General features: G+C 38.8%; 2 protein-coding genes, 1 non-coding gene and 1 pseudogene across 3 annotated transcripts; 1 reads left to right on the forward strand and 3 right to left on the reverse strand.

The window, feature by feature from the left end:
* LOC130495565 (F-box/LRR-repeat protein At5g63520-like) overlaps positions 1-97 on the reverse strand; it is a 1,561-nt pseudogene extending 1,464 nt beyond the window's left edge.
* A 127-nt stretch (positions 98-224) lies between these two features.
* On the reverse strand, positions 225-13,723 carry LOC130496826 (uncharacterized). Its single transcript, XM_056989355.1, has 5 exons — positions 13,532-13,723; positions 13,333-13,429; positions 13,065-13,238; positions 12,748-12,982; positions 225-5,856 (listed from the first exon to the last, which is right to left on the reverse strand). The coding sequence occupies exon 5, from the start codon at positions 5,850-5,852 to the stop codon at positions 255-257; it is 5,598 nt and encodes a 1,865-aa protein (XP_056845335.1). The 5' UTR covers positions 5,853-5,856; positions 12,748-12,982; positions 13,065-13,238; positions 13,333-13,429; positions 13,532-13,723; the 3' UTR covers positions 225-254.
* LOC130497192 (small nucleolar RNA R71) lies at positions 5,206-5,313 on the forward strand. Its single transcript, XR_008936203.1, has one exon. It is a non-coding gene; the product is annotated as a small nucleolar RNA R71 (small nucleolar RNA).
* Positions 8,263-12,741, reverse strand: LOC108829523 (uncharacterized). The gene is made up of 7 exons (XM_056986978.1): positions 12,250-12,741; positions 10,183-11,845; positions 9,478-10,103; positions 9,126-9,410; positions 8,933-9,038; positions 8,455-8,854; positions 8,263-8,402 (listed from the first exon to the last, which is right to left on the reverse strand). The coding sequence occupies exons 2-7, from the start codon at positions 11,785-11,787 to the stop codon at positions 8,263-8,265; spliced, it is 3,162 nt and encodes a 1,053-aa protein (XP_056842958.1). The 5' UTR covers positions 11,788-11,845; positions 12,250-12,741.
* Positions 13,724-15,896: the final 2,173 nt, after the last annotated feature.

Consider the following 15,896-nt stretch of genomic DNA (forward strand, 5'->3'; position numbering starts at 1 on the left):
TCACGTCGCTCCCAGCTGAGCGACTGCTCGACCTCGCTCCGGAGTGGTCGCTTGACGATGCTCCTTTATGCTCCACCAAGTCGACCCAAACCTGCATAGGACTTCACTTCCCATTTTTTTTTTTTTTTTTATGCAATAAGATGAAGAAAAAGAAAATGAAAGTACTAATGCAATATTTACAAAGGATATACATGGGACTTCCTCCCAAGTGAGCTTGTGTTTTGAGTCGCTAGCTTGACTTTGCCTCCTTTGGATTAGGCTGGGGTAGGATCAGAAAGTGGAGTTGATACTCCATCTTCCTCTGGTGCATCCGCCTTGTAGAGCTTAACCCTCTGCCCATTCACTGTGAAGTAACTTCCATCAGCACTCCATAGAACTATTGCTCCATAAGGTCTGATTTCTTTGACCTTGAATGGACCGGACCATCTTGACTTGAGCTTTCCTGGAAACAACTTCAGCCTAGAGTTGTAGAGAAGGACTTGGTCTCCCTCTCGGAACTCTCTTTTCAGAATGTTCTTGTCATGGAAAGCTTTGGTCTTTTCTTTGTAGATCCTTGAATTTTCAAAAGCATCCATCCTTATCTCATCAAGCTCATGTAGCTGGAAAAGTCTTTTCTCCTTAGCACTTTTGATGTCGAAGTTCAGCAACTTCACTGCCCATAATGCCTTGTACTCAAGCTCCACAGGCAGATGACAGGCTTTCCCATAGACAAGGTTGAAAGGTGTGGTACCCAAAGGTGTCTTGTAGGCTGTCCTATAGGCCCAAAGTGCATCATCAAGCTTATTAGACCAATCCTTCCTCGTGATCCCCACAATCTTCTCCAGAATGGATTTGATCTCTCTGTTAGAGACCTCAACCTGACCACTTGTCTGAGGATGGTAGGGAGTTGCTACCTTATGCTTCACACCATTTTTCCTTAGAAGTCCTTCGAGCAGTTTGTTAATGAAGTGTGAACCCCCATCACTGATCACAACTCTTGGAACTCCAAACCTTGGGAAGATAATACTCTTGAACATGTTGGTCACCACTCTAGCATCATTGGTGGGACTAGCAATAGCTTCCACCCACTTTGAGACATAGTCAACTGCCACAAGAATGTACTTGTTCCCATATGATGAAGGAAATGGTCCCATGAAGTCAATACCCCACACATCAAAGACCTCAACTTCTAGAATAGGATTTTGAGGCATCTCATTCCTCTTGGTGATGTTTCCTCTTCTTTGGCACGAATCACACCTGGAGACAAAGTCTTGTGTGTCTTTGAACATGTGTGGCCACCAGAATCCAGCTTGTAACACTTTTGCTACAGTCTTGAAAGTAGCAAAGTGGCCTCCATAGGATGATCCATGACATTGTGTGAGGATCCCATCTATCTCTTCATTAGCAACCACTCTCCTATACAGCTGATCCTTGCAGAGAGTGTAGAGATAAGGCTCATCCCAGTAGTACCTCTTCACATCTTTGTAGAACTTCTTCTTGGCATAGCCCACAAGATTCAAAGGTTCTTTTCCTGTGGCTAGATAGTTCACCAAATCAGCATACCAAGGTTCCTTCTCTTCAGTTGCCTTCACTTCCTCAAGCTTTCTACCAGTGTCACAAACTGCCATTACTGCTCCAATAGCCATGATTTGCTCCTCTGGAAGTCCCTCATCAATAGGTACTCCACACTCCACCTTCAGCCTGGACAAGTGATCAGCTACACCATTCTCAACTCCTGGCTTATCTCTGATCTCCAAATCAAACTCCTGAAGCAATAGGATCCACCTCAAAAGTCTTGGTTTTGCATCTTTCTTGGCTAGAAGATGTCTCAAAGCAGCATGATCAGTGTAGACAATAACCTTAGATCCCACCAAGTAGCTTCTGAACTTCTCAAAGGCAAAGACAATGGCTAGCATTTCCTTTTCTGTGGTGGCATACCTCATTTGAGCTTCATTCATGGTCTGGCTTGCATAGTAGATCACATGAGTTTTTCCATTCTTCTTCTGCCCTAGTACAGCTCCCACAGCATAATCACTAGCATCACACATGATCTCAAAGGGGAGATCCCAATCAGGTGGTTGGACTATGGGGGCACTGATGAGTTCATTTTTCAGCTTCTTGAAGGCCTCAAGACACTCTACTTCAAAGCTGAAAGTGGCTTCCTTACAAAGCAACCTGGTCAATGGTCTAGTGATCATGGAGAAGTCTTTGATGAACCTCCTGTAGAAACCAGCATGTCCAAGAAAACTTCTGATATCTTTCACTGTCTTAGGTGGAGGCAAACTGACCATAACCTCAATCTTAGCCTTGTCCACTTCAATTCCCTTCTCTGAAATCTTGTGCCCAAGCACAATCCCTTCTTTGACCATGAAGTGGCACTTCTCCCAGTTCAACACAAGGTTGGTGTCTTCACATCTCTGTAGGACCCTGCACAAATTTGACAAACAAGCAGAGAACGAAGATCCATAGACAGAGAAATCATCCATAAACACCTCCACGACATCCTCAATAAGATCAGAGAAAATTGACATCATGCACCTTTGAAAGGTGGCTGGAGCATTACATAGTCCAAATGGCATTCTTCGATATGCGAAGGTACCATATGGACATGTGAATGTCGTTTTCTCTTGATCATGGGGATGTATGGGGATTTGGAAGAAACCAGAATACCCATCAAGAAAACAATAGAATGGATGATTAGCAAGTCTCTCAAGCATCTGATCAATAAATGGCAATGGAAAATGATCTTTTCGAGATGCAGAGTTCAGTTTTCTGTAATCAATACACATTCTATGACCTGTGACAGTTCTTGTTGGTATCAATTCATCTTTGTCGTTTTTAATCACAGTGATTCCACCTTTCTTTGGGACAACATGCACAGGAGATACCCATTTTGAATCAGAGATAGGGTAAATAACCCCAGCATCTAAGAGCTTAAGAATCTCCTTCTTTACAACATCCTTCAGGTTAGGATTTAACCTTCTTTGATGCTCGATAGAAGTCATTGATTCATCCTCTAGATGTATCCTATGCATGCACAAAGATGGTGAAATTCCTTTGATGTCATCAAGTGAGTAACCTATTGCTTTTCTAAACCTTTTAAGTGTTTTCAAAAGTTCAGACAATTCAGTTTCAGTAAGTTCACTACTCACAATGACAGGGTAGGTTTCATTGGGACCAAGAAATGCATACCTTACACCATGGGGAAGAGGTTTTAGTTCCACCTTAGGTGCCTTGAGCTCACTCCAGTCATCTTGCTGGATGTCTTCATGTTGAGTGACTGCAGCCTCTTGATGAACCTTCTGTGGCAACTCCTCAAACTGATCCTTGCCATTAAATCCCTTGTGTGAATCCAGCATCAGTCCATATGCAGTACTAGCCAGGTTCGCAACCACTTCATCATCTCTCTCAATGGTAAGGGCATGCTGTAAAGGATCCTCTATTGATAGCTCTTCAAGGAGCTCATCAGCAAGAGCATCCATCTCATCTATGTAGAAGATTTGTGCCTGCATGACTGGTCTCTTCATCACCTCCTTGATGTCAAAATGGAGAATGTTCCCTTTACCCAAATGGAGATCGATCTTGCCTTCTTTCACATTAACAATAGCTCCTGCTGTGGCTAAGAAAGGTCTACCAAGGATCAAGGGGTCTTGAGCTTCTTCACCCATCTCAAGCACCACAAAGTCTGTAGGGATCTCACAGTTTCCTACCATCACTGGAAGGTCCTCTAAGATACCAACAGGGTACTTCACCGAACGATCAGCTAACACCAGAGAAAGTCTACACTTCTTGTACTGAGTGAAACCAAGCTTCTTAGCAACAGACAAAGGCATCAAGCTCACACTAGCTCCCAAATCACAGAGACACTTCTCAAACATCATAGGTCCAAGAGTACAAGGAAGTGTGAAGCATCCTGGATCCTCTAGCTTTTTTGGAACATCAAGCCTCTGAATTATGGCATTGCACTCATGAGTGAGAATCATCATACCTTCCATCTCTTTCTTCTTTGATGCCACGACATCTTTCAGGAACTTGCTGTATTGAGGAACCAGCATGAAAGCATCAATGATTGGCATTGTGATCTGAACCTCACTCATCTGCTTTTCAAAAAGAGCTTTGTACTTCTCCAGCAACTGCTTCTTGAACCTACCAGGGAATGGAAGTTTGGGTTCATAAGGAGGAGGGACAAAAGCATTCTCCTTTGCTGGAGGAACAACTTCACCATCCTTTACAGTCTTCTTCTCCTCTCCAACCTTTCCTTTACCCTTAGCTTCCACAATCTTCTCCAAGACCTCATCATTAGTCTTCTCATCAACAATAACCACCTCATCATCTATGTTGATGGCCACCCCCTCACCTAGTTTCTCAGCATCCTTGGTGAGAGTTCTAGGAGGTAACTCCTTACCACTCCTAAGTGTGATAGCTTTGGCATCCTTGGGATTCTGCTCAGGTTTTCCAGGTAGGGAGCCTTGTTGGCGATTGTGCTGAGTGTTCATGGAAGCAAATTGGTTCTCCAAAGCTCTGAACTTGTTGTTGAGATCATTGTAGCTCCCATCAATCTTGTTGTGAAGGTTTTTCAGCTCATAACTAACATGCTTCTCACTTCTAGTTTGTGACTCCAAGATTTTTTTCAGGAGTGCATCAGTGCTGCTCTCTTGGGGTGTAGAGCTAGATGGAGCAGGCTGCTGTTGAGAAGAGGGCTGCCCTTGGTTGGAAAAACCAGGAGGAGGGTTTTGCTTTTGCTGATAGCCACCTTGGTGGTTGTTCCTAGGCTGGTATCCATTCTGCTGGTTGTTAGAATAAGGTCTCTGCTGATAGTTGTTGTACTGAAAGTTTGGCTCCTTCTTGTACCAAGTACCATTGTTGTTGATAAAACACAGCTCTTCCTGACCTTCCAGACCATCAACCTCATTGACAGCAGCTGGTATCTCTTGCTGTGGATTACCAACAAAGTTCATCTGAGCTTGAGAAGCTTTATCAGCAATGAGGATGTCAATCTTGTCTTGCAAAGCTTTTATCTCTTTTCTTGTTTGCTTGTCTGCGGACCTATCAGCTCTGTCATGATCCCCACTGTAGACAGCATCACTCTTGACCATGTTCTCAACAAGTTTCCCTGCCTCTTCTTCTGTTCTGTCCAAGAAGTTCCCATTACTTGCAGTATCCAATCTTGCTCTGTACTCAGGTAAGGCCCCTCTGTAGAATGTGCTAAGCAAGCTCCCCTTGTTGAAACCATGGTGTGGGCATTGAGCTAGGTAGCCATTGAACCTTTCCCATGCTTCACTGAATCCTTCCAAGTTCTTCTGCTTGAATCCGGAAATCTCATTCCTGTAGTCAGCTGTCTTGGAAGTAGAGAAAAATTTCTCTAGGAAAGCTTTCTTGCAGTCATCCCAAGTGGTGATTGAGCTGCTTGGTAGAGACTTCTCCCACTGACGTGCTTTGTCCCCCAAAGAGAAAGGGAAAAGCTTGAGCTTGAAAGCATCCTCTGATACACCATTGGTTTTGGATAGACCACAGTATCTATCAAAACTGTCCAAGTGGTCAAATGGGTTCTCTGCAGCCAGGCCATGAAACTTGTTGTTCTCAATCTGGTTCAGCAACCCTGACTTGATCTCGAAGTTGTTTGCTGCCACAGCTGGTGCTCTGATTCCTAGCAGGTGGCCATGGTTAGTTGGACGGTCATAGGCACCAATAGGTCGAGCAGGTGGGGCGTTTTCGCCGCCATTCGCCTGTGGGTCAGCCATTTCAATGTTCGGATCCTGTATGTGAGCCTGTTGCTCCTCTTCTCTCCTTTTTCTAGCACACTCCCTCTCTAAAGCTCGGATGTCTGCTGCTCGTGGAACTAGGTTTGTTGGACCCCTGCTCCTCAAGTTCATACACCTGCAGATCAAAAGGGAATCGAAAAAGGAGAATCAGTAATCAGCTAAGTGAAAATGATTTAGTCTCAAGCAAGCTACTAAAGCTCAATGTTCAAATCTACTCAGAATTTGGCAACGGCGCCAATTTGATGTTAGGAGTTTTGAGGCTCCTAAGTCAAATGATAGTAATGTGGAAGTAAAATGTCGAACCAGTTCTGAGGGATTTCAAGCACTAAGAATGCAAGCACTTACTTAATCTAAATGCAACAAATGATTTAAAATGATTTCAGAATCAAGTAACTACTATGATGACAAGATAGAAATAAAAAGCAGTAAATGAATGACTTGCTTAAATATGATAAAAGAGAACTCATGGGCACAGGAACATGATTTCGGGTGATCAAGTATCAAACAAGGATGACAAAATGATGAAACAAACATACGACCTTAAGCCTAAACACGATCCTAAGCAAGCTCTATATCTAGATGAATGCTCATTTGCTAACACATCTCAAACATCAAATCTCTTTGGCTGAATGATATGAAAGCAATCAGTAAGAACAGGTTTATTAGCTATCCTAACACTCTTAACAACAAATGTCTTTGGCAAGATGCATTAAGGGCCTAGCAGAGTTGTCTCAGACATTTCAACAAACACCTTTTGGGTGGGAAATGTCTAGAGAACAACTTTCGAATGATCAAATCGAAAGAGGCAATAAGAACACTCTACTAGCAAGGCTTGAGATTGATCTACACTAAAAACATCCTTGATCTAACCTAATCACCCTAGTCTCCCTAACCCATGAATTCAAAAGGGAACTACTCACTAATCTTCATGTTAAACCTTAAACCCATACTGGATTTCAGATTAAACATGTAGATGAACACAGGAAATCAATGAGAAATCAATAACAAAAGATCAATGAATCCAAAAGATGAACTTTCCAAGAGTATTTTGTGGTTTTTCTCTTCAACAAAACATAATCTGCCCAAAAGTGGCTACAATGAGTCTTAAACTTAGGTTTTCAGAGTGCCAAATCGACATAAGTAATTGCAAAAAGGTCCTTGAACTAAAAAGAAATTGCAAATAAGAAACACGCAGCGACCTCCGCAGGTCGCTCCAGCACGTCGCTCTGGCCCTTGGGAGCGACCTCGGATGGTCGCTGCGAGGGGTCGCTCCGGGATGTTTTCTTCATCTTCGAGTCACGTAAAGCCGAGCGACTTGGAGTGGTCGCTCTAGCTTTGGTCGTCAAGGTCGCTCCGGCTGGAGCGAGGTCTCACAGCGACCTCTGTAGGTCGCTCCAGCCTCTTCTCGTCCAATCATCCTCCTTTTCACACCTTTTGAGCTCCAAATGCATCCCAATGTCTCCAAAAGCTCCATAAGATGCTCCAATACCTGATAAGGACTCATGTATGCAAAATGCAACCTAAACAAGGCTAGAATCTAACCTACATGATGAAAATGCATGAAAAGGAATGGGTGAAACAATGCAATTATGCAAGACATCAAACGCCTGGTAGGTGGTGAAGGACGACTAGTCGTGACTTGGATGACCTCCATAAAGCTCCCATCTGCTTCAGAACTGCAACTCTTTGGTACTCCTCATCAACTTCAAACCTTGCCTGCAAAAATAATTAACAAACCAGTAATCAGTAACTTCAATATATAATTCTACTAATCATTGTATACAAACAATTACCTGAACTGATTTCCAGAGCACTGTCTTCACTTCTTCAGTGATTTTTTTCCAAGTCTCTAATGTAACAGGGACGTGTTCCCTTACCAAGGGACCTAAATATGAAGACAGCTTCACTGAACCAGGACCATATGCTTCTCCCATAAAAGTGAAATCCACATGAACTCTGGTATTTGGATCTTTGGCCAAGTCTCTCATCATGGTTGGTCCACGCTTTCTCTTACGACAGCTTCCAACCTCAGGCTCCAGAGTATGTTCTATCTCACCTTCAGGTTCGTTAGAAACTTGCTGCTCTTGTTGTCGCTCCTGATCATGCTCCTTTTCTTGCTCCTTTTCATGATCACCATCATGCTCTGGGTCGTGCACATCTTGCTGTTGGTCCTGCACTTCTTGTGGTTGGTCCTGCACATCATGCTCTGATTCGTCACCATCCTGCTCTTGCTCTGTTTGCTGACGTGGTTTGACAGTACAAACAAACTCAACTTCTTCATCTACCGTTTTTGACTTCTTATTTCTTTTCTTTCCACCTTTCTTTCTTTTACCTCCCATGTCAATTTACCTGAAAATTATAAGAAAACAGAGTTAAATCAACTCAACACAACATTAAAGCAATCACACGACAATCTCAAACAAGCACACAATGACAAAGCAAAGAATCACTCAAAAAGACAAAGCAAAGAACCACTCAAAAAGACAAAGCAAACTAGCACTCAGATACAAAAAGCTACGTTTCACACATATATCCCTTCGCAATCAGTTCTAGCATTCTCAGCTTCATCAATGTCAACGTCCATGTCAACATCTGACGGTAATGGCCCAATGTCTGCATTTCCTTCTTGCATATCTTTCTTACTGTATCTTCTAGAAGGACCTTTCATGACAATATACCAGTTTGATGACTCGTCTTCTCTTGAGTAAAAAACCTGCTTCGCTTGAGATGCTAGTATGTATGGGACATGAGGCTTGACTATGAGACATGTTAACAAGTGTGAACCCATCTTCTATCTTCACTCCATTGCCCTTTACTGCCCATTGACAACGGAAGAGAGGAACATAGAAGATATTATAATCCATCAAAATAATATCTGTGACTCTGCCGTAGTAAGATACCAAATCTACCACCTGTGATGTATCTTTAGCACTAGCTCTACACACTGCAGTAGCCTCATAGTATACCCCACTATTCTGACTTTTCCGATCCACTGAGGTTGTGTGAAACCTCTGCCCATTAACAATGAACCCTGTGTATGACCTTGCAGAAGAACGTGGGCCATAAGCTATCCACTTAAGTGTGTCGCTATGTTCTGTAGAATCAAGAGGCACCTGATAAAGCAATGTCAATCATTAATCAGTTCAATACGCAGTATGTAAGAGGAGAAAATTAAACAAATTCACCATTACCTTCTGTTTTAGCCACGAAGCAAAATTCTTTGTATGCATACTCCATAAGGTTGATGCATCACGACGACATCTCCCATCTGTGTCTTGTAAATACTGTAGATGCTCACTTGTAACAGACAGAAAATAGGAACAAATTACTAAAAATAGATGCTAGTATATATAAACTGTGAACCAAAGAGTAATATATACTTACTCTACATAAGGTTCGACGAGAGCCATGTTTTGGATGATAGCAAGATGTGCAATCCTCTTTTCCACCTCAGTGAGACTAACTGATGTACCAGTGGATATAGGCCGACCCTCTAAGATTGAATTGTTCTCATACTCCATGTTTCTTTCTTCTTTTTCTTGAACATTTGTTGTCTTCTTCAAGAATTCACTGCAGAACCGGATACATTCCTCCGCTAGATAGCACTCAGCTATGCATCCCTCTGGTCTTGCAGGATTTCTCATAAAGTCTTTGAGGACTTTCATGTACCTGAATCAAATATCAGATTAGTCGGACTGGTAAAATAATTAAGCTAAATAATTCATATACATCTTACCTTTCAAATGGGTACATCCATCTAAAGTGGACTGGTCCACCAAGCCGAGCCTCTCTTCCTAGATGCATAGTCAAATGGAGCATGATATCAAACAAGCTTGGAGGAAAAAATCTTTCAAACATGCACAGAGTCTCAACAATCTCAGCTTCCATAACCAGCAGCTTCTCCATGTCAATCACTCTCTGACACAACAGATTGAAGAAACCGCATAACCTAAAAATGGTGAGCCTCGGTCCTTTTGGTAGCAACCCTTTAAGTGCAATCGGCAGAAGTTGTTGCATCAAGACGTGGTAGTCATGTGATTTTAGCCCACTGACTTTACAGTCATCCATTGAGACGCCTCTTGATATGTTAGAACAATATCCATCTGGCCCTTTGAAATCAAATAGACGCCTGCAAAATATCTTCTTCTCTGTCTTCGATAATGACCACGGTGCTGGAGGGAGATAGGTTCTTTTACCTCGCATTTTTGAGTGCAAATCAGGCCTAATCCCAAGCTCCTCCAGATCCTTACGAGCCGCAAGACCATCCTTTGATTTCCCACAGTGCAACAAGGTTGAAACTAAGCTAGCAGCAACATTTCTCTCCACATGCATTACATCTAAGTTGTGCCTCACCAGAAGTTTCTGCACATAAGAAACAGAAAAATATATTTAAAAACTGTGACAATGAAAAACATTAAAGTAACAGAAAGAAGCATCTAACCTCCCAATAAGGTAGCTTGAAGAATATAGACCTTTTCTTCCATCTAGATAACTCATCCTCATCGACTTGTACTTCTTCCTCTTCCTCTTCCTCTGATTCGCTAGAGAAACTCTCACTATTTGACCCTTTCTCAGTTGAACATTGAATCCTTTTTCTCTTACTTGCAGATCGTTTAAAATTTCCAAAATCATTGTGGAAATTTCTCAGATGTTGAGAAATGTCACGACCAGTGAGTATTCTTCCCCTTCTCTCTTGTTCAGCTTTTCCATCAAACCATCTCTTCTTTCCTCTAAATCTGTGAGTTGGTGGAAGACCCTTTCTGTGGCACATGTAGACATGTTTTCTACTGAACTTCAGCCACATGCTATCTGTATTCTTCCCACATAAAGGACACCCCATTTTCCTTTTCACCTTGCATCCTGCAAGATTACCATAAGCCGGAAAATCGCTGATCGTCCATAGCAGCATCTCCTTGAGTGTAAAAGTAGATCGACTAAGAGCGTCGTATGTTACCTTTCCAACGCTCCACAGACTGTTCAGATCGTCTATTAGGGGTTCTAGATACACATCTATGCTGTTACCAGGCTGATGTGGACCAGGAATCAACAAAGAAAGCATAATGTTCTCCTTCTTCATGCATAAATCAGGTGGTAGGTTGTAGTTAACTAACAAGACCGGCCAGCAACTGTACATCGAATTCTTCATGTTGAATGGATTGAAGCCATCCGTTGAAAGTCCAAGCCTCAGGTTCCTCGCTTCAGCTGCAAATGAAGGGTATTTCGCATTCATATGCTCCCATGTCACTGAATCAACAGGATGACGCAGCTTTCCATCACTGCTTTTGTTGGTAAAGTGCCATCTTAATTCCTTGGCGATTTCCTCAGACCGGAACATTCGCTTCAGTCGTGGTATTACAGGAAAATACCGTAAGACTTTCTGTGGAACGCCTTTCTTCTTCTCACCAGTGTGCTTATTAGTCTTCCATCTCGAAGCTTTGCATTTAGGACACTTGTCTAGCTTCGTGAACCTCTTTCTGTAAAGGATGCAGTCATTGACACAAGCATGGATCTTCTCGTAACCCATGTCAAATGACTTCAGAAACTTCTTAACGTCGTAAAGTGATGTGTGCAGGACGTTTTCTTCAGGTAACATGTCCGGCAATGTCTCTAGCAGATCATTGAAACTCTTGTCTGACCATCCATTCTGAGTCTTCAATCTGAACAATGACACAATTGCAAACAACTTGCTATGGCTTGCACAGCTCGGATACAGTGGTGTTTCAGCGTCAGCTAGCTTCGCCAAGAACTCATCCTCTTTCTTGTCGTCTCCCTCTGCCATCTCAGTTAAACCCCCAATATCATCTAAGTCTTCATCAAAACACTGAGCAGCTCTGAACAACCCAAAGATCTCATCGTTCCATTCACTCACTTTGTTTTCATCTGCAACCTCTGCGTTCAATTCACCATGTAGATACCAATCAGCCCTCATCTTATAACCCTCCTCCATACCCCTGGTAACAAGATGATCAAGTACCACACTTGCTGCATGACGATCTATGTTACAGCAGTCTATGCACATGCATATAATCATATCAATCCATCCCATAGATGAAGCCACATCTCGGACAAACTGTGAAGCCCCTCTCTCGTATCCAGGATCAACTCTTCCATTAACAATCAAAACGAAAACAAAATAAACAAGTTAAGCCTCTAAACACCAAAATGAAACATAATATATATGCTTAAGATCAGTACATGTTTAGATGTACCCAAGCTTTGTCCATCATACTGTGTTCAAACCTAAGTTGAAATCTTTTCGTAACAGAAAGAAATTGACAAGTTGTCCTCAGAATCGGAACAAATAACACATAAGTTGGCTTCAAATAAATAAAAATATCAGAATCATTTAGACAATATAACGATACCAAACAAGAACTCAAAGCAACCAAGAACACAAAGCAACAGAGAAATCAAAACAGGAAAAAAAATACAATCTATTAAAACTAATAATGTAAATCGATTTGAGCTCAAACATTGATAGATATGTCAAAATTAGGACTTCCAATACCTTCGAGATGTAGAATCGGAGTTGAATCGAAGATATGTGGCGGCTGGGAGAAGCGGCGACGATGGTTCGCGAGGATGGAGATTGGTTTCGAGATGGGAATGGCGGCGGATTTCACTTAGGGTTTTGGAGATGGAGCTTGATGGAGATTGATTTCGAGTTGATAGGTTTGCAGATTTGTTTCGAGAGAGAGAATCGATGGAGATTTCATTTAGGGTTCATTTGAGAAAGAGGGAAAATGAGAGAGATGAGAGGGAACCCGATTAGAGTGAGGGAAAAATAAATTAGAATTCTAATTTTCACTAAGTGTTTCGCGGAAAAGCTAATTTTAGATTCCCGCTTACTAAAACTCTATCATAGCATTTATCTAATACTGTTCTATAAGTAAAAAAAATCGCTAATCAACGACAGTAGTTCAGTGAAACGAGCTATAACAATGTGCTATGAATAGCAACTTTTTTGTAGTGATTTAAAGATAAGATTGAGTTAGATGCAACGAACCTCCATCAATGTATCAACCATGGCCCAATAGATAAGGAAAACAACAGTGTGAACGAGGAAGAGAAAGTTTGAGATATGTCCGAGCCAAATGTGATATTTGATGCTCGACTCGGAACTCAAACCGACAAGTGGTAGAATCGTAGAGGCTCTTGTCACAGGGAAAAACAAAAACGCCCAACAGATGTGGCCAACGTATGCTATCCTTAGACCAAAAGCCCTAAACTTTGCCTGCCATCTGCAGAATTTCAATTTCAGTCCGTGCTTAATCAACTCTCTTATTAATATTTGCGCATTCCTAGTGGAATGAAGAAGCTTACAGTTTGGCATTGTCGTGCTGGTCATAAGGAGGGGCACTATAGCTACGGTAGATATAATTGGAGAGAGCCCAAATCAAAAGAGCAACAAATAACACTGAAAAAGTCAACTCTGTGGCTGTCACTATTCCTAGTGGGTTCATCACCATCATAACCCTCCCTTTTATCTTCCCTTCTCTGCATTTATATCCAGTAAGATTGTGTGATATTTTGCAACAAATATTTGTATGGAAACATAGCCAAGAAAAATGAAACTTGTAGCAAGTTTAACCTTTGAGTTTGGATTGGGGTTTCCTGGATATGCAAATAAACACAACTCACAACCGCAATCAACATTAATGGAATGGTGAGAAGCACCATATTTGTACCTAACATGATAGGTATTTAGGAATCCAAAGTTGAATAAAATAAAAATAAATAAATTTTGACATTTTTTTATTTAATGCAAAAATATGTGAGAAATTAAATACCTTGAGACCCAAAATAAGTAGTATTGAGGTACTTGGTGAGTTTGGGGGTCCAGTTGTCATCGTACAACTTAGTTGAAATCATAATCCAAACGAAAATCCATTCAACAAATAGAATCAGCATCCCCATCTTCATTAAGCTTCTGATAATCTCCATTTTCTCTTCTATGCTTTTATCCACAATATATTGATGGAAACATGTGTGGATGTGTGTTGTATTTGTGGAAAGCTTGTTATTTATAGAGAGTGAGAGGGACATACTCGTAATTATATCATTTGTATACATGCTTTTGCTTTTTTTTTTTTGGAACACATATATGCTTTTGCTAAAGATGTCAGAATCAACAAATAATTGTCTTGCTATTACCCTATCCCCAGTACCGGTTATATGAGATTTATGGGATACCGATCAATTATCAATGTCCTAAATAATACATGAAAAAAATCAAATTGTTAAAAAGTTCAAGTTCACAAAAATTCCCCAAATGATATCTTGAAAGTTAATGAAAACTTATCACTTCTTAATATAGTTGTTTGCATTTTCCTGTAAAATCATCGACCACATTTTAATGATTAAAATTCTGACTACGTCTTTTTCATCCACCAACATAGCCAAATCTTAAAAAAAAAAAAGAAAAAAAAAAACATAGCCAAATTATTTACTCCTTATAATATAATTAAGAGTAAATAAGATTTTTCTCAATTTCAATTTCTCTGCTCTCATAATTTTTTGTCAAAGAGGTGGGTTCTAAGAAATATATTTAACTCAAAAGATAATTACTCCCTCCCCTCCGTTTCAATAAAATACATATTATAAAATAATCACACATATTAAAAAACTTCTTAAATATACATTGTTTTTTGTGTTTAACAAATTTTGATAAGTATTAACCAATCAAAATTCAATAAACATAATTATTTTTTTTGAAATTTGTTATTTATCATTATTATATGCGTGGAAAATATAAAATATTGATCTTTTTGAAACAAAATATTTTCTAGAACATGTATCATTTTGAAACAGAGGGAGTATTGTCTAATCTTTTATCATTATTATTCCTTTTCTTGATGTCCAAAAAAATATTATTCCTTTTCTCATATAAAAATTTAAAATTAATTTATTATGTTATCATGGGCTTTACAATTTATTTTATAATTCTTATCTCTATAATATTATTTGAGAAGTCAGTTTCCTATGTATCGCGCTCACGTTAATTCTCACGATGGTTGATTACATTGATACCCTTACTGAATTAAACTATTACATTTAAATACCTTTTTATTTAATTCTTTTTAAACAATTTTCCATCTCTATAATATTATTTAAAAAAGGAAACATTATAAATATTAAAAATTGAATTTAAAAACGAAACTATATTTATATATAATATGATTTCGTTAAAAAGGAAATTTCACAAGATACTAATATTCTATTTTAAAAATATTTTTAAATAACATAAAATATACTTTTAAAGTAATAAAATACTTGCTTTATATCTATTGTTTCTAAGATGAATAAAATATATTTGTATATAATGTGATTTCATAAAAACAAATTTCAGAAAGATAATTTTGATATTAGATTAAGAAATATTATTTATTTTAAAACATAATTTTAACAATACAAAATATATATTTTCAAAGTAATAGAAATATTTTGATATATCTATCTAATTTCTTAGATGATTATATAAAATAGTTAAGTAACATAAACTGATATATGTTTAATTGACTAAAAATAGTTTATAATTAGTATTATTGAAATGTTTTATTTATTTTTCATATATTTAGCTGACTTTGATATATTTCAATTACATAAAAATATCTATAAATTATATTTTACTTATATAATATGATTTCTCACATATAATCACAATTCTTACTGATTATTTTTAAGATATATTAAAAACTATCATTTTAACAATAAACATCTTTTGATCAAATAATTATAAAATATTTTAAATAACATTACACTATATACTTTAACGAGGTAGATATATTAAATTTTCATTATTACAATTATATGTTTCATAATATTAAATTTGCTTTTAATTTTTTTCTTTTTATATTTGGGGAGTTTAATATAACCATAATCAAAATACCCAAGTAAATATAAATTCTCATTTTAAGATTATTTAGAATAAACTTTAGTTTACCTTTCAATAAATCTAAGACATAAAATTATTTAAAATTTATAAAATATTTTAATTACTGTAAATATTGATATGTGTTGATGAGCTTCCAAAAATGTATCAGTTACTTATGTATGTAACTTCCTATTGATCATTGAAAATATAATTTGATAAATATTATGATCATACAGGCAAATTTAAACTATAAATAAAATTAATTTTATGTAACTTAATTA

The sequence above is a fragment of the Raphanus sativus genome, chromosome 6 (assembly GCF_000801105.2).
Source record: "Raphanus sativus cultivar WK10039 chromosome 6, ASM80110v3, whole genome shotgun sequence".
NCBI lineage: Eukaryota > Viridiplantae > Streptophyta > Magnoliopsida > Brassicales > Brassicaceae > Raphanus > Raphanus sativus.

Bases quoted from the DNA above. Each gene is read 5' to 3' on its own strand.
- LOC130496826 (XM_056989355.1), bottom strand. From the start codon at position 5,852: ATGAACTTGAGGAGCAGGGGTCCAACAAACCTAGTTCCACGAGCAGCA.
- LOC108829523 (XM_056986978.1), bottom strand. From the start codon at position 11,787: ATGGGATGGATTGATATGATTATATGCATGTGCATAGACTGCTGTAAC. The intron at 9,039-9,125 runs GTAAGTATATAT...GTCTGTTACAAG, and splicing joins CTCGTCGAACCTTATGTAGA to TGAGCATCTACAGTATTTAC. The intron at 8,403-8,454 runs GTTTTTTACTCA...TTGTCATGAAAG, and splicing joins TAGCATCTCAAGCGAAGCAG to GTCCTTCTAGAAGATACAGT.